General features: G+C 52.6%; 1 protein-coding gene across 1 annotated transcript in view; it reads right to left on the bottom strand.

Annotated features, from left to right (window-relative positions):
* Positions 1–682: 682 nt before the first annotated feature.
* The window catches only part of PDZRN3 (PDZ domain containing ring finger 3), a 99,360-nt gene continuing 81,466 nt past the window's right edge, over positions 683–18,576 (bottom strand). The window contains exons 4-10 of the mRNA XM_081159301.1: positions 12,797–13,044; positions 10,139–10,226; positions 6,610–6,708; positions 5,693–5,755; positions 4,482–4,583; positions 3,226–3,342; positions 683–2,948 (exon numbers count right to left, since the gene is read on the bottom strand). Coding sequence (XP_081015427.1) covers positions 1,551–2,948; positions 3,226–3,342; positions 4,482–4,583; positions 5,693–5,755; positions 6,610–6,708; positions 10,139–10,226; positions 12,797–13,044 — 2,115 coding nt within the window. The 3' untranslated portion in view covers positions 683–1,550. The remainder of the gene's footprint in view (positions 2,949–3,225; positions 3,343–4,481; positions 4,584–5,692; positions 5,756–6,609; positions 6,709–10,138; positions 10,227–12,796; positions 13,045–18,576) is intronic.

The following is an 18,576-nucleotide window of genomic DNA, read 5'->3' as shown; positions in this document are numbered from 1 at the left end:
ATAGGCAATGGACAGACGTCTTAATTGTGAGAAGTATTCCAGTGTCTTATTTTCATTAAGTGGTTCTGTTGCAAGTGTGACTAGTAATTGGTCTCAAGATTTTGGCCCCAAAGGAGGAATTTTGGTTGGAATAGGTCCTGTGGGAGGAATCAATGCCTGAGATGCTTGGCATCGTGGCAAATGATAACCTCATCACCCAATCTTTATTTTTTGTCTTTTCAGTAGATATTATAGCTGGAATTGTGAACACTACAGCCAAGGAAAAATTTATAGCTAATTCATTATTTAGGATCCTGGGTTTGTTGGAGTCTGAAAGATACCAGTTTTGAAGCCCACCCACTTTGGTGACCCTTCTGTGGAAATACTGTGTGATTTTCAGGTGCACCTTAGAAATGGGAAGTTAATTATTACCGCCCAGCAGTGATGGGTGCATTGGCCAAAGAAATTGCATCGTGAACATGACCCTGACCAATAAACCTGCTCAGAGTTAGTCCTGCTTGTAGGGTGCTGGGCCAGGTGGAGGCTTCCTGCAAGACAGACGGTCGGTGTGCAGGGTCATACGGTGAGGTTGACACCTTGCTTTTTGCTGACAGACCTTGGTTTTATGTCTGTCTTGAGGTTCCAGGCAGAATGAAGGGTTCAATGATCTGAAAAGCAGCAGTTAACACAACGAAGGAAAAAATAACACTGCAAAGGCTTTTATTTCAGAGGCACCACTTCAAAAATGAGAAAGCACCTCAAAACATGTCAAGTAGAAAATAATTTATTTTAACTTCATTTTACTTAATGTTTGTGAGCAATCATGACCTAGTGAACCTGCCTGTAAAGAGTCCATCCCTTCAAATCTACACAGCGAAGGTTAGTTAGGAGTAGCCTGAAAGCTCCACCCACCGTCTCCACCGAGACTCCCCTGCGCACATCTTCCCCACCAGCTGCACTGTTTGCAAACGTGCTTTCAACTTCCATAGAGCTGCAAGATACTCTGCTTTCTGTTTAAAGTTTTACACTCGTGGGAACTTTAACCAGAAAAATGTGTCGGGCTGAAACATACATTTAAACATGGCTGGTTTGATTTCGTGTATTACATCGTTCACCGGTTGGTGGAGTTGAAGCCCTGACCTAAATAATATATTAACGGTCACTCACATGAAACACATTCAGCAAAGTAACGTTATAAAATAGGGTTCCGTTAAAAATACATACTGGCAGTTGTATTTTCAGCAGAAAAAAAGCATGTTTAACTTTTTTATAGGAATATAGTTTAAACAAATTATTCTGTGAAAGTATGCTTAATAAAAAGGTCTTTTTGAAATTTAAACACTATGTAAAAGGTAACAAGTAAAAAAGTACCATAGCTATTTGGAAAAGGCCGTTCGTTTATATTGCCTTCCGAGATCGCTCAGGGCGGTTTTCTCCACTTAAAATAAAGCTATGACCCCGGAGGTGCACAGCTGGACTATACACACAACCTTATCTTACATACAAAGCTCTGCCGCACCGAGCGAGGCAGGCTCTCCTCCCCACCGGGCGGGTGTCCGTGCGCCTCGTGCTCATACAGTAGTTACCGAGAGGAAGGAATTATACACTCTAGTGCCGTCCGGGGACTTGGTGCCGTGGGTCAGCAGTTCCTGGATGGTCATCCAGTTATCCAGTATCTTTTTGTTCCGCTTCTTCATCATCTTCTTGTGGCTCAGCTCCAGGATGCTCACCTCCCTCCGGTCGTCTTCGGCGGGCTGCTCCCGGGGGCCGTCCAGCCGGCTCTGCAGCAGGAGCGCGCGCCTCCGCCGCTGCTCCCTGGCGCGCGCCACGTGCTGCTTGCGCTCCTCGCGGCTCCAGTAGCGGCCCAGCTTCATGTCACTGGCCGCGTCGTCGTCGGTGGTGAGGCCGCTGCGCTCCTCCCGAATCCGCAGGGCGCGCTCCCTCAGCAGGCGGTCGCGCACGGGCCGCTTGGTGATGTAGCGGGAGCCGTCGCTGCGCACCTTCACCTTCCACTCGGCGCGGGGCTCCGGCGGGCCCGCGGGGCCCAGGTCCTTGCACACGCCAAGCAGGCTCACCTGGCTGTGCGCGTACTCCACGGCGGACTTCTGCTGCACCAGCTGCATGTAGCTGCGGTAGCGCCGTGCGTGTGCGGGGATGTGCGCCAGCTTGTGGGGCGCGTGGGCGGGCGGCGCGGGGCCGGGGCCGTCGCCTGGGCCGCGCACGTCGGTGTCCTCGGTGATGCACAGCGGGCTCTCGGGAGACGGCCCGCAGGCCCCCGCGGTCCCCTCGGCGCCCCTCCTCAGTGAGCTGTCCGGGGACACGTCCAGGGCGAGGGGGGTGCTCCGGCAGCTCTCCCCGGTGTTGTAGGCGCTGGAGCTGTCCTTGTCCGACTTCTCGGGGAGCTCGGTGATGTCCGAGAGCTCGTGCCGGTGGCCGTCCGCGTCCGTGTCGCAGCCACGGAAGCCGCTGGGGTGCAGCGTCCAGGCCTCCCGCAGCTGCCGCGCCCGGTGGGCTCGCACGACACTCAGGCACTCGAGCTCGATGCTGCGCAGCTCAGCGTTGAGCAGCTCCAGCTCCCTGTCCACGCTCTCCGGGGCGCCCCCGCCCGGGCACCTGAGCTCCAGCAGCCCCGGCTCCCCGTCTGGGCTCTCGGGGGCGCTGCGCCCCGGGCACTTGAGCTCCAGCAGCCGGCGGAAGCGCTCACACTCGGCGGCGTCAGCGCAGTCGGCCCAGAGCGAGGACTCCCCGCTGCAGGGCAGGTCGCCGCTGCCCAGCGTGTCCTGGCTGCCGGTGCGCGCCCGCCCGGCGCGGGGGGCCGGCGCGGGGGCCTCCTCCCCGGTGTGCTCCTGCTCCGAGCTCTCGTCGTTGCGGGTGCTGTCGTCGGTGCGGCCCACCCCGCTGTCCTTCTCGTGCTGGTTGGACAGGACGGTGGCCGTGTCCGTGGTCCCCTCGTCTTCCTCATGCTGCTTCTGCGCAACGGGAAAGGGCACAGGGTGAGCTACCTGGGACCGCTTCTCCGCTCACAGCAGTGCCGCCCACACCGGTGTTTCCCCGGCAAACAGGGAAGGCCAGCGGTCCCTTCATTTCTCTCTCCTGAGTGCTGGCAGGCACCGAGCCCCAGGGCAGAGACAAGCGGCCTGCTCTCCTGCTGCCTTCCAGGTGGGGGTTCCGAGGTCCTCAGTTGGCATGAGGAGCGGTTCCCGCGCGCTCGGAGGGCGAGGCCAGGCGGGGCTGGTGGGGCCTTACCTGCTGCAGCACGCGGGCCGTGAACTGCATGGCCTGGTGGTGCTGCTCCTCCAGCATGTCCATGTGCAGGTCGTCGAGGAAGTCGTTCCTGTCGTCGTCCATCCAGCTCTCGTCCAGCTGTGGAAAAGGAGCAGCCAACATGTGTCTCAGAGGACAGCCCTTCTGCTTTCATTTAATTAACTTATATTTTTAAAGAAAAGGCATTTCCATGGGGAAAAATATTTCTAGGGCAGTCTGCCTGTGGTTTTGCTATGTATCAGGAAACTGCCAGCCCCACCCATGTCTGGGGTGGTCTCCAGTGTTGGTTTCATTTTTGCAGAGAGAAGCTCCCTCACCCACGTCAGCCACTTTCAGAGACGCAGGCCCCATGCAGGGCTGGGTCCAGCGAGCCCGGCGTCCTGGCTGCCGGCCACACAGCGCAGCAGGCCCCTCTCTCCCTTGTCTGTAAAAGAGCCGACTGTTCAGACTGCTCAGGGGCCCTTGATCGATGGCCCATGTGCCAAATCTGGCCTTTTATTTTTATTTTTAATAAAAAGCTTGTTGACCAATGTTTCTTTTTTACATGTAGGTAGCCAAAGGCAGGCAAAGGGAATTACGTATCACCTTCTCCCCAAGAACCTGCAGCGCCAGGTTTTACTCCAAGTTGCTACTTTCTGAAGATGGCCACGTGAGGCTCCTTGAGGAGGGAATCACCTTGGTTTCTTTAATTAAAATAAAAAGTGTACTATGTTTAGGGTACGCATCATGATTTGATAAACATAGTGAAATCACTACTACAGTCAAGCTAACTAATGTCATCTCAGTTACATTTTTTGTGAAAAGAGCACCTGAAATTTACCCTCTCAGCAAGTTTCCAGTGGCCAGGAGAGTATTATTAAGTCCAGGCACATGCTGTGCATCCCGGGCAATTGTAAATGACACGCGACCTAGGCTGGGACATTGGTCAGCTCTTGATGTCTAACACCTTGATGGTCATGACCCTGCTGTTTTCCATTCCACGTTTTTCTCTCTCCCCTCATTCAATCCCTGTGTTAACACACCGGCTGGGCTGCAGTGTAACTGCCAGGGTGGTTGTCAGCACCATCCTCCAAGGGTAAGACATGAAACAGACTCTAAGTCTCATGGTGAGATTACCTTTCCAGGTACAGTGTCTTCGAGTTCGGACCCAATACCTGGGCAGTACTCTGCAGGGACCAGAACTCGGGGGTTTGGTTTAGAAATACAGACCCAGCTTCCTGCTCAAGAAGCAGACTCACCTGGAGCTCAGGCCTTGCGATGAGCAAGGAAAAGTTCTTGTTTTCCTCACTGGTTAGGAGAGCCACAGCCTCTTCGCGGTTCCGTACCTCTATCCCATTAATCTTTAAAAAAAAAAAAGAGGTGACAGTGTGGATTCGAACGCAGAATGAAATCAGGCAGAATCCGTCTGTGCTACTCCTGGCTGCATCTGCTACCCACTTACAGCTAGAGCACAGAACTCCGGCAGAGCTTGAAGAGAATGCAGATTTCAGGAGGGGCCCTGCTCAGACTGATGCTGCGCCTGGCCCAGAACAGAGCCCCCTGGGTGTCCACGGCCAGTGTACAGTGGAGGCCGTGGGAATGAAGTGTGTGAAGAAAGAACATGTGGGCAACTGAATCAGACATGAGACTCAGCCGAAGGTACTAAGACATCATTATAGGTACTTTCAGATCACACGGAGCAGCAGCCGGTCTGATGGGAACATTATGGAGGCTGGGGGCAGAGAAGGAAATGGGAGAGGTGGTCAGCGGGAGGGACTCTCTCACCATCACACCTGGCAATGCTCCTGCAGGACTTTTGCTTCTAGTCCTGAGAATTTGGGGCTCTGCTGGTCTGGAGGTGTCAGTCCCGGGTGGAACGATTCCTCAGGGGACACAAGGATGGTCCCACTGAGCTGGGAAGCAAGCCGTCCCCCAACTGGCAAGCAAAGGGTGACTACTGGTTAGGGTGATGGATCCCAGTTACCAAGGAGAAATGGGGCTGCTGCGACCGCAGAGACAGACGGGGCCCTGCCCACTGTAAGTGCTGATGGGAACCTATGACCACCAAAAGGCTGAGCCGTACTGAAGTAATGAGGTCTGGGGCTCTCCACCAGATGGGGGACCCTGAGCAGCTGAGGTTTGGGGTGAAGTCTGAGGAACGTAATGACATGATATGAATGCAGTGGGTTAGAGTGATAAGAGGCAGCAGCTAACTCTGGGGGACACGTGAACCAAAGAACCTCGGTTTCTGTGAGATCAGAAAAGACTGGCTGAAACGGAAAATGTCTCATTTTGATTCAAAACAGCAGCAGGCTCAAGGGCAAGAACTATCCTTATAACATCTTCTTTTAAATGCTGAGATGTCCCCATTTTAAAGGCAAGACCAAAGCTGAAACACTTGCTCCAAAATTAATCCTTCAGAGGAACCTCCAATGAAAATTATTCTGGTTTGCCTGGGAAGCCGACCTACCTGGATGATGCGGTCGCCTTCCTGGATGCGCCCGTCCTTGGCCGCGATGCTGTTGGGGTCGATCTGGAATACGCAGGGAGTGTCTCAGCACCAGGTGGACAATCCAGCCCCCATGAACACAATGGCACTTCCCAAAGGTGGTGGGTACCACAGGCATGTCCTCCCTAAACAAGACCCGGTGCCACGCAAGGGAGGAAACATGATGGTCCATGTCTCCAGGCACTTTCTGGGGCGTGCTTTTGGGTCTCTGCCTGGCAACCCTGTCACACAGTCCTGTGCACAGGCCCTGCCAACCCTGGGGACGCAGCAGACTCTTGCTACACAGAAATGAAAAGCTTGGTGGACAACATCCAGAGAGAAGGTTACTGAGCCCAGGCTGACAAACCCTTGGTCTATCCCATAGACACAGATCCCGCTTCCGACAAATGTTTCCCTGCTTGCAAAAGCGAGTGCACGGCTCCATGCTGGTGGCTGGCTTTGCACAGACTTCTCTAGAGGGCCAAACAGCTCCCGACTACGTACTTTGAAATGCCTTTAACTCCTATGAATTCCACTACACACGTTCCACCAGAAGGAAGGAGAGAGAGAAAGGTGCTTGGCCCAGTATGAGGGACTCCGCCACCCCATCCGACGATGAGATCAGAAATAGGAGTCTGCTGCTCCCTTGGGGATGGACACACAAAACCCTATCATGGCCCATCTGTAGGCTTCTCAAGGGCAATTTCGCCACATGTGCTGACATTAGAACTTAACCCCCACTGAAGATGTAACTTGAGGGGGAGCGATGAAGGGGCAGGAATCTCTGTCTTTCCAAAGGATTCTCAATGAGGCAGAGTTAAGGTCAATTAACACACAAAAGAAGGAAACCCCCTCTTCTGGTCCTGGCATGGTCATTACGAAGAGCCGCCCGCGCGCACCTCACTTATGTAAATCCCAAGGTCATCCTCATCGTCTGTCCGGTAGCACACGGTGAGGCCCAGCTTGTCCTGGCTGTTTGCTCGGTACAGGTCCACCTCCTGGCAAAGAAAGGGCCCCCGTGAGACTCCGCAGGCAGGGCAGCTGCCAGACCTCACGTGCGTGAAGATATTCTGTTTAAATGAGCTGAATTTCTTTGCAGCCAACTACAAGTGGGGTTCACTGACTAAACAAAAAGTGATTATGGACACGGGATCAATGCACACGGCATTTCTGACCTTTTCAGTCAATAGAAAGTCATTTTGGAAATAGTTATTTCATTGATCCCCCAAAAGAAAAATTACCCATATTTCACTCAACATCGGGACTTCAGGGTTAGGGCTTTTAAAAGGCATTTTCTCAATGTCTGCCACAAACAAGAATATTTCCACACCCCAAACCTTCCAGCCGTTTCACTGCAAATGTTTCCATGTGTTTGGTTAGATTACTTCATGTTGTGTTGCCTTAATATTCACAGTAACAGAACTTGCAAACAGATTATACGTAAATTGATACAAGAAAGGAGGGAAATGTGATAGTAGCAATTAATGCTCCTCACAACAGCTGTGATGTTTATAGCCGAGAAATTACTTCCAGCCACTATTACTGCAAATTAAAGATAAAAGCAAACTGCGCCCGAACATGAGGCATATGAGCACAGGGGATGCTACCGTATCTGCCACTTAGTCCACGCTGCAGAATGAAGTCTAAGTCTGACAACTGTTGGAGCCCAGGAGGAAGTTCTGGGGCCCTGAGCATGCCAACTGGCCATGCCGCCCTCTCTGCCACGAAGCTGTGGCTGCTGCCACGTGAAGGGCCACCTGGTAGTGTTCTCCCTGTGGCAGACCCCTTGGTCTGGTTTTACAGTGTTATCTTCTCAGCAATTCGGGGTCTCTGAGCCCGCTGTTTTTGGGGACCAATCCCTCTCGCCACGCTCACTGTGGAGGGTGGTGTGGATGCAGCTGTCTTGGTGACAAAGCTCAAAGCAGTTATGTAGCAGCTACTTCCTAACCCTCCTGTGAAAGGCAGGATGCCCAACACCTCAGACACTGTGCCGCCACAGGACAGCAGGTGCGAAGGTCCTGGCCCAGTGGAGCCAACACTCTGTGTGCGAGGGCCAGGGGCGGGGCTGAGAGCAGCAGGCGGTGGGGCCGGACCAGCTAGGGCCAGAGGCCAGCATGAGAACTCAAATTGTATTTCAGCATCACGGGAAACCGTGAGAAGTTCTACAAGCACCGCCACAACCTATCTGCAGCCATCTTTCTGTTGCCGTACGGAATGTGACGCAGGGAAGAGTTGGGGCTGTGAAGACCTCAGGTCCCAGCCCTGCCTCTTTCCAGCCGCTGCACCCGGAGCCCACTGCAGTGCCTGGCCAGAGGAATGACGGTGGCTATCGTACCATTTATAACCAGACACGTTTTGGGGCTCAGTGGAAATTACAATTCCTCAGAGTTATTGGGTGTTTTGTAAATTCTCAACATTTCATTCTGACAGCGGAGGCAGAGGCCTTAGCTCACCACAGAAAGCATGGAAGTGGTAACACACATCTGTCTGTGATGATGGAGATGAGATTTCAAAGACTGTTAATCAGACTGGCCTGAATAATGCACAGCATCCTCTGGATTACAGCTTCCCCCACCGGGGTCCTGTTGCTTATTGGTCTGGATGGGTCACTGGATAAAAATGAGCATCTATGCCTGACATTTCAGATGCAACTGAAACGATAGTCCAGTTAAGGCAATGAAGAGGACCACTCCACCCCGTGAGCCAGGCTTCCTGTTCCGCTGGCAGACGCCTTACCCGGAGGGTCCCAAAGGACAATGTGATGGCTCATCTACCTGCAGGAAGGGGGGTCCCCGAGGCAGAACCCTTCACATACTGGTCCAGGACCGACCGCTGTGCACATTCTTTAAATTAACGCAACACCTCCTCTACCTATGCACAGTGCTACATGGGGTGTAAGGATGTCTCTAAAAAGACTGCATTTTCCTTCACCTTCACCTCACCCTAAGTTTGGGCTAGGGAAACAAGACATTTACTCCTTTCCTTGACAAGTATTTACGGGGCACCCACTCTGCACCAGCACTGTCCAGGCAGAGCAATGCACATGAAGGAGGCCGACCAGAGCCCAGCTCTCAGGGCCTGGGATTCCAGTGGGGAGCCGGACGACAGGTGGGAAGTGGGCTGAGGGGTCAGAGGGCTTCGCAGGGAGCAGTCCACCTTCTCTGGGGGACACGCTGTGCAGACTGAGACAGCAGCAGGCGGTCTTGATGGCAGGTGGTGGTACAAACGTGGACGGGGTCCCCAGGACACTGGGAGAGTGGTGAGGAGGTGACTACAGGGGGCAGGGCTGACCAGGGAAGGTTCTGGAGGAGCCCTGAGCTATGCCTGGAAGCTGAAGGCTGGACCTCTTATGTTCTCTGAGACACCCCCAACCCCATGACTGCTCTAAGGACCCAGGGGTGGAGCACCCCATGCCCTTTGGGAAGCAGCGCCCCCTGCCCTCCTTGGAGTCAGCATCAAGCCATCAGAACACACATAGGTGACAGCAGCCCCACACCTGGATAGAAGCTACTGATGAACCAACAGGGAAATTAAAACAATAAATAAAGAGAAGAGCCTCCTTCGGATGTCTGCTTTCTTTCTTAATTGCCAACAGGAATCTCTAGAGCAGGTGTTCCATCCATGAAAATTTATAGATGAATTTGGCTGCTCGACCCTGGAGTGTATGTGGGCACCATCCTTCTAACTCGAAGCAGTTTTCCAATGGCAGGGATCTGACACTTGGGTAAATAGAATCATTTCGTGTGTTTTAAAACAGAGGACGTCTGTTTTTCTCTGTGCACTTGCTCCTGGGAAATCCCAGCATGCTCAGGCATTGTCCTCCCGTGGGACATCCGTGGAGCTAGTTCGTTCTGAGAGGCTTGGACGTGGATCTGAGCTTTTCTCTCTCCACACAGAGCCTGATAACCACGTCCCAAAGCACAAATTTACATGTTTTTTTTAAATTTATTTAGAGTCCTGTCCTGGGTGTGTGAAGTCCTATCACTGACTCTGCCAGGCTTTGGTGCACACCTTCCGGTAACTGCTCTGAGCTCCCTACGGCTCCTCTTGCAGTCACCACTGTTTATGCTCATGTTCTAGAAGAGGTGATAGTGTTTAAGGGGACCTGCCCACACCCAACAACAGGTCTGCCTACTGATTCCCTTGCTAAAAGTTTTCTAACACTGATCTTGCAGAAATTAAGCAAATCCAAGACTTCCTTGAAGTGTTGAGGCCAAAAATGACTGGAGATTCTGGCTGCTACATAATGTTGAACTGGACTCTGAGGTGTAAAATACCCAGAGGACACCAGGCTAGAGTGCTATTCCTCAGATGCCTTTGGAGCAATGGGAAGTCGTTCTTTTAAAAGAAATTCTCCAGGAGTCACTCGGTTTGGACTTACAGAGAACTTACTGGTTGTTATGTGGCCCTGAAACGAGATGCCCTCACCTCCAGCTCCAGCTCCTCCCTGTCCATGTCCTGATGGACACCTCCCAGGTAGTCGCTGGGGTCATAGTACTCGTGGGCCGAGGGATGCCTGCAGAGAGAGAGAAGAGCTATGAGGTGCCGCCTGTGGTTACCGGGCCTGTTTCACCACCGGTCACAGGGCCCGGCATGTGCAGGCTCCGGTGCCCTGACACCCACGCCTCTCAGTGTCTCCCGGCTCGGTCAGACACTGAATTCCCACCACTTGTGCTCAAGTCCATCTCCCCCGGAAGAAGGGGTTCAGACGTGAGGAGACAGGACCTCCCTAGTCCACTGGTCATGTGACCCAAATGCCTGCTTTCTCTCCCATCTCTAGGCACAAGATGGACTCACACTTACCACTACTGCTTCACAGTTAGGCTTATCTCTGGGGAGAAAGGCTTGGATCTCAGGCAACACTCAGACTGGGCCTTGAGGCTGGTTCAAAGGGCTGCGACCACAGCTATTCACTGTCCTCAGGGCAGCATCTTTTCAAACTTTCTGACTGTGCTCACAGAAATCTGTTCCAGGTCACAGCCAAGCACACACGCACAGGTATGCAATGTATGTACGTGTGTGTGCCTGTGCACACACGTACACACCACACATGCATGCACACGCACGCACACACACAGCTAGAAGAACTGAGCTTTCTGTCTCCAGGAAACAGAAACTGCGTTATGTGCCGCAGTTCTCAGAACCCAGCTTGTCTCTGGAAGCACAGAATGGACCCGCTCGGAGCAGAGGCAGCCAAATGCAAGACACGCTCATTTGGCAGCTCTGGAAGGTGCCAGGTGGGGATGCAGAGCTTCAGCCCTGATTGTTGGCTGGGGACCAGACCTCCCTGTTCTCAGAGGTCAGCACAGTGGTCAGCAGGCTCTGGTCTCACCTCCCGCAATGTGGTTATGGGAGGAGAGATCAGACCTGTGTGGTTGTTCAAACGGGCCGCTTTCAATACCCTGGGCCCACCAGGGGCGTTCAGTGCAGGCATGCTGCCGGAGGCCAGGCTGGTAGGCATCCAGTTAACACCCCCATTCAACCCAACACACACTCCTGCTGACCTCTGACCTACAGCAGAACTGGAGAGGTCTGACCTCTCCATGCTCCCGACATTTCCCAAATTGCCCCTTGGGGATAGGTCACGTCACATTAACTAGGCTCAGGAGGAAATTAGGGGTTTTGCTTCTAAAAGGCCGTCATGGTGACAGTTCAACATGTGAGCATCCGGAGCAGCCTGAATGGGCTCATCAGTGAGAGGCAGTTTGCTCTGTAGCGTCAGGTGGCTGGTTTGAATGACCCCACTCAGGGTGTCCGCCAGTTGTCCCATAGAACCAACTGGATGATGCCCAGTGTCACATAACAATCTGGGAGCTGAGGAGAGACAGACCTGCCTTAGATCCAGCTGCCAATGTCAGCTGAGCAGCACAGGAGAGCTGCGGCCTCAGCACAGAAGGGCCAGTGTGCGGAACGCAGGTAACAGGTGACAGCTGGGTGCGCACGCCCTGCTCTGCCCCTGCACTTTGTCTGCTGTAGCCATCGAGCCTGGGCATTGGTCTGGGTTCTGGTGGCAGCTAAACCTGACAACCGGGGGTGCAGGGGAGCCCTGGAGCCTGAGGGAGCCATGGGACACGTCCTCACTCTGGGTACTGAGGTACTACTACAAATCCAACAGGTTTCACTCAGGTGTTCCCCAGATGAGGTGAAAACGCCCTTTGAAATAACGTGCCAGTGAGTTACCTGAGCCGGGCGCAACATGGGCAGAGACAGGAGGGACTGGCATCAGCCAGAGACCAAGGCCAGAGGTGGACGTCTGGCCCTCAGATGTGCAAACTCACGTGAGGGGAGCTACACTGAACTGACATCTTTAAGCCAGCAGCCGAGCTTAGAAAATTTCCTGCTTTCCATTTTTTCCTGAATATTGAACATCAATCGCTAAACAAGGACAACTGCTGCTCCCATTTGGAGTGTTTACCACACGCCGTTCCACTTAACCCAGCGATCCCGTGTGGTGGCTGTTACTGTCCCACCTCAACACAGCAGGTAAAGCCCAGGGGAAATAAGCAGGTCGCCCAGCGGCCTGGCAGGCGTCAGCTTGAGCACCAGGTGAGTGGGGCTCGCAGGCTGGGCGCCCATCCCTGACGGCAGACGGCAAAGGAGAGTCTGTGTGAGTAATGAACCTGGTGATCCCACCTGCTGTTTAACTCCCACGAGGGGGGCACCTTGGGCTCTGACAGGGCCCAGGCTCGGAATGAGGCCCAAGAACCGGAGCTCACAGCCTCCGGCGCCCTTTCCACCGCAACTTTGTACTTTGTCTTTGCTCCCCTCCCGCTGCAGCCACGAAACCTTCACCCTGCCGCTGTGCTGATTAAATTTCATTCCGAAACAACTTGTACGACATTAGTAAGTAATTTTGTTCTTAGAATATAATTTGAATAACTCTGTTCCAGGGTCATAATAAAGTAATTAATATGTTACAGGATTCAATTTATTGCCTCTATAAACAATACAGTTAAGAATGAGCAACTCGGAGGAAAACTTAAGACGTGCTCACTGTTTCCCCCGTGGAGGGGACACCCAGCCTCAGGAGCCTCTTTACTTAGCACAGTTCACACAGAGGGAGGCACAGCGGTGGGCGCTACTTACTCCTCCGGCAAGAGATATGGCTCCAGCGCGGGCGGTGCCGGGGGGGGCATCTTGGAGAGAGCCATGATGTGCTCGAAGGTGATGTCAGTCTGGGTGCCCGTGTCCACCAGCGGCGACTCGGGTGCGGCCGGGAACGCTTTGGTCCGCGGCGTCCTTCTCAGCACCTGGACCACAATGGGCTCCTTGGCCGTTCTGAAAGCCTCCACAGCCTGGTCATGCGTCGCTCTGGATAAGTCTTTGCCGTTGACCTGTCGAAAGCATTTAGGGTGGGACAAGATTTTCTAATTAGGCAGGATCTGGAAAGACTTTTCACAGGCAAGCAGTTAAGAGGAGGGACGGCATGGGGATGTCAGGGACTGCAGTTCTCCCCGTCTCGGGTTCCTGAGGAGAGCCTGGCGGGAGGGGCGCGTCTGGAGGTCCACAGATCCTGCACTAAACACTAAATCTCACAGCGGGACGTCGTGGCTCCCCAGTGGAAGGTCTTTAACACAAGCTCATCACCGAGCCTGTGAGAGAAAGAGCAGCCTCAGGCGCAGAGCCGCTATCAGCAGTAACAGCCGATTAGAAGTTAATTACACTGTCATGTTGCAATGGGGCATTGCCCCAGCCTGTGTCAGGTGACATTAGCGTTTCCTTTATGGAAGTGATATGAAGTTCCCTTTTTTTTTTTTTAATATATCTTTATTGACTTCAGAGAGAGGAAGGGAGAAGGAGAGAGAGAGATAGAAACATCCATGATGAGAGAGTCATTGATGGAGCCTGCAACCCGGGCATGTGCCCTGACCAGGAATCGAACCCTGATCGCCTAGATCCTAGGTCAACGCTCAACCGCTGAGCCACGCCCGGCTGGGCTGAAGTTTCCTTTTTAAATGAACCCTTTGCTTTTCTTTAAAAAGTCAACTGAAAATATTAAGGGAATAACACAGGCCATAAATGGGTATCGCGAAGGGGCTCGGGTGGCCGACACCGCGGCTGACGCTGGGGAGACACAGCTGGTTAAGCTGCTGTGTGTTTCCCCATGTGCCTGGCCCTCGATACTGCTGTTCTCTCATCACAGTCCTCATCTCTCCCCTCCAGCGGCGTCAAGGACACGAGGCTACCTTGGTGGTTGGTGGTGGCTGAGACTTTAGATGCTGCGTCCAGGGTTCTCTCCAGTGGCCCCACCAGAACTAACTCAGCCCGGCTGCCTCTAGAGCTTACGTGAGAGGAAACAGAGCCAGAACCTCGTTTCTAGAAAATGAAATAATTCCCAGCAACATGGAAGTGCAGCCACTTAATTTCCCCCCTCCCACCCTCCACAGCAGAGGAACAGGACATCATGTTCCCATAGTTTGTGAATGTCTAATGACTGCACCGCATGACCTTCATCACGCTCCAAAATATTTCCGTATCTTCCGAGTGGTCGGTTTGCTGCTTAAAGGCGTTAAATGTAACATCTTGGTATAGGAATCACTCTGCAGAATAGACACCTTCACAAGTCCCTCAGCTTCTCACATCTCTGCAGAGAAACACTGACAAGTCCATGTCACTTAACCCAGTAACGGAAGGGAAAGACGCTGGCAGCCCACTGCCACATACATGTTAATCAAACACAGCTCATATAAACCCCTCTACACAGTGACCCAGTGACCTCTTCCTTCCTCACGGCTCAGGGGTGGCATGCACAGTGCACAGGGACCCCCAGGCCACGGCCAGAACCCTGACTCGGACTTCAGGCAATTTAACTCTCCTCTCTGAGCCTCCCTCTCCTCACCTACAACATAAATGTCACTGAAGTGTTGGGGGTATTGTGAAGCTTAATGAGGTGATCTGCCTATGAAGCCTAACATGCAAATGATAGGAATTTACTACAAAACCAGTGCTCATGGGGACCCTACACCAGGATAGTCACATTTTCCCAGGAGAAAATAATCTACAAATCAAAGAAGCAAAATGCAGCCTTAGTCTGGTCACCTGACAGGACCTCTGTACGTGGGGAGCTCCCTGCCCATCTCGTGTTCCCACTGCCAACACCCACGTTAATACGTTCAGTCCTCGAATCCCTAGGGCTTCTTTAGGAGGTGGGGTAGATATATTTTACAGGACTCGCCCTTGACACAAGCTCTCAACAGGGCATCTCAGGCATCATTACATCCCCCTAACAGGCGAGACGAGGCGGGAGTTCACTAACCTAGGCCATCCATTCTTGCAGCCAAATTTGTTTTGAATTACCTTGCGCACATAACACTTATTACGCTGTCATCTTGAAATCACATCACTGAGAGGCTCGGTGAGGTGATGACTCAGGCTGCCAGCCAGCCGAGAACGACAGCCTTCACTCCCGGATCAGAGCTGCGTCTGTGTTCCACGGCGGCGATGGTGATGGCTGCAATCACAGGGAATGCGCATCCAGGGACCGAGGCCGGTCAGGCTCAGTATCATTAACGCGCCCAATTGAGCAGATTGCTTTCACAACAGCGTATGCAGCTCTAAAACCAAGTAAATGGACTGTTGTGGAACAAAAAATGCTGATTGCTAACTTTATTATGAATTAAATGCTTAAGTTATTCACCTAAGGCTCTGGTGGGTCCCCTGGGACACAGGTGCAATTATGGTGAAAATCCAATCAGTTTGTCTCTGGGTATCACAGCTGCAAATATGACCAGACACTAAGGGACTCGAGGAGGCCCTGTGCCGTAAGGTCTCCCAAGACGAGACGACTGTGCAGAGGATGTGGGACAATTCCTTCCTGGTCCCTCTGAAGGCTGTGACGTGCCCACTGTTACTTGTCCGAGGTGCTCACAACCATCTTTTCCACATGCTGAGGACTGTTGCAGGGCTGGGGGTTTGTCCATTTGGAGGTAAAATTCGCTGACAACCCACCTGCCCACCTTCTAGTCACTCACTCATCCAGACAGTATCTGCTGTGGTCACTCAGACTTGTTCCTCTCCTGGATGATGGCTGCCACTTGGAAAAATTTCTTGGGCACTCTCTGGAACCCAAACTGAGCCAAGACCCAGGAAGAGGCTGGACTCACACTGTCCACCTAGAAATTCCATTGGTGAGACCACTGTCACACACCTTCTGTCACCTTTCAAAACTGGAGCCCAAAAATCCTGCAAAGTTCTCTATGACATGAGTGCAAGCAATTCAGGGTATTTTTTAATATGATATTTGGAAAAGACAGTCCATACTCTCTCCAAATTAAAAAATAAGTATCTTTTTATGGGAGAACATTTAGTTTCTGAGGACCCGTGCCTTGTGATCACCTGTTTCTATTACAGGTGCAAATGACCCAGTAAAAGTGTTGATGCAATTTAAAATATCGGCCTCCTATAAATTATGCCCCTGGATAAAACCCAACTTTTATAGGGTTCATTTAATTAAATACGGGGGCAGTGATTTCATTCTGTAAAATATCACACCTATGTTTTCAAACTAATTAAAACTTAGATTCTGTTGGAATTAAGAGATAGAAATAAACCATATAATAAAAAATAAAAGGTTTTAAGCCCTGATTTAGGTTGGATTAAAAAAAATTATTGGACTGATATCACCAAGACGGTGACATAGGTGGTTCCAAGACAGGGCACAGCTGAGAGAACCCAAGAATGCAGGGTGAGGCTGAGGCCCCCCTGCATGGAGACAGGTGTATTAGAGGGTAAGAGGTTGACCTTAACCCGTTGCCTCTCCTGCAGGGCCCCTGCACCACGCAGACAGGTGTCCTCTGAGCCTCTGGTTCCTCCTTTGGGGAAAGAGAACCCATGGAAGACAACCAGCACCCCCATCCCTGAGGGTCAGTTTGTGGGAGCCCCAACTGTGATTTCAAACCACAGAGATTTCAGGGGAGTCTGTGGGCTCAGCCACCAGGAATCTGACTGTGATGAGAAGGCGGAGGGACCTGTAGCAACCAACACGCACACCTGGGCAGGCCGAGTTCAGGCCTGTGGTGCCAAGTGGTAACTCCAACCTGAGGCTTTGCTCACCTGCAGAACCAGGTCCGGTGAGCTCTGAGCAGGGCATTTGGTGGGGTGCAGATCTGCCTGGATCAGATCCTCAGACAAGCACTTTCGCTGGCCCCAGAGCCCAGTGTGGTTCTGTCCACAGGAGACAGGCCTAACTCCACCTGCTGGGGACAGCGTCTCTGGCCCCATGTGAACAGAAAGGCTGGTGGCAATTTGAGACCCAGAGGCAGGCAGAGCCAAAGTTTGCAGAGCAAAGCCCTTGGTCCTTTTCTGTCAGGGAACTTGGGGTGCCAGTCGGCTTGAGATAAACAACAAACTAAAAGCTTTACTGGCTTAAGAGCTGTGACAGAGAAGGACCAGCAGCGTTTTCTAAGATGATTTATTAGACATGGGTAGAATTTGCTAGAAACCCACAAGATGCAAATCATCTGGGGAAGAATTAATGGACCAAACACACACTTGATAATGCAATTAGAATACGAGATGTAGAGTTTTCCGGGGGGGGGGGGGGGCAGAAGAGTGGTGTGTACAGGATTTAGGTTATGTCAAACTTAAGGCCGGATCAAGAATGAAGACAATATTTAAAGAGTGAACTGTTCAGAGGGGAGCAGGAGCGAACCATAGTGCTGCTTATGTTCAGATGCTTCTGGGAAGTCAGCACAGGTGCTCAGCTGGGTGGACAGGCACTGGCAGCTGCATTTTGGCAAAACCATGTGTGGGTCTGAGGAAAGAGACAAGGTCATGGGCAGCAAAACCATCACCCCCCCTCACGGAGCAGCACTTCCCTTCAGTGGCTTCAGGCATCAGTAAGATATTCCCCTGCTTTGTTAGTTAAGAATTTTTCCTCTCAAACCTTTTCTGAGTTAGACAGCAAGAGCCTGAAGCTCTCGGAGCTTCTCTCTGACCCCATGCACCATGCTCCATGGACGAGCTCACTGGAAAACATTTTGCAGAGCTAACAGCCGCTGTATGTCCGAGGAAATTCCTGGACGTTATTCTTGACCCGACTGCTCTCCTCGGCTTTGAGTGTGAACTCTATCTGGGCACCATACAGACTACCTTTTATTATGTGAGCACATAACTCTAAATATATATATACATTGAAATGTGTGAATGGAAAGTGTATGTTCCCCCGTCCCCCCATCAGCTTTTCAGTTTGGAGAGAAAATGGTTAACATTTTTATTTTTAATCCTTCAAAAACATTTCTTCTTCTGGATACACACCAGTCACACCAGCACGTACACAGCACTGTCACACTTCTGGAAGTGTTTTCAGCTGCTTTCACTCGGTGAGCGCGTATCAAACTTGGGAAGCCCCTGGAGAAAAAGCCGGGTCGGGACATGTCGCCTGCGGGACATGTGTGCACTGGAGTGCTGCCAACGACGCGCTCTCCGGGATGTCCAGGCCGCCGGCCCAGCGCCTCCTGGCCCAGCCTGGCCACCTGGCCGGGCCCCGGCCCCTCGCGCTGGGCACCAGCCTCCACAGGGCTGGTCACTGTGCATGTCCGCCTGTGTCCCCCCACCTCCGGGTGGTACCTACTGTGAGGACAGCGCCCTTACTAGCTCTGGGACACCGCAGCATCGCCCGCCCATCCTTGGCTTCAGGTACTCAACAAGGAACGCGTGGAGTCGATGGCCGACGCCGAGTCTGTTACGCAGCCCCCACCCTTCCTGCTATTTCTGGGGAGCCCGCCCGACAGCCTCTCTGGAGTCCCCGCTATCCGCCGACCCTTCAAGACGGTGCCCGGCGATGTCCACACAGGCTGGCCGTGGTGGGTCGCCCCACGCTCCACTCTCCTGACCCCTCCGAGGCTCTTCAACCCGTTCAGGCCCGG

This window comes from Miniopterus schreibersii (genome assembly GCF_964146895.1).
Source record: "Miniopterus schreibersii genome assembly, chromosome: 15".
In the NCBI taxonomy this organism is placed as follows: domain Eukaryota; kingdom Metazoa; phylum Chordata; class Mammalia; order Chiroptera; family Miniopteridae; genus Miniopterus; species Miniopterus schreibersii.
Note: the sequence above shows the minus strand (reverse complement) of the source record. Positions and strands in the feature narration are given on the sequence as shown.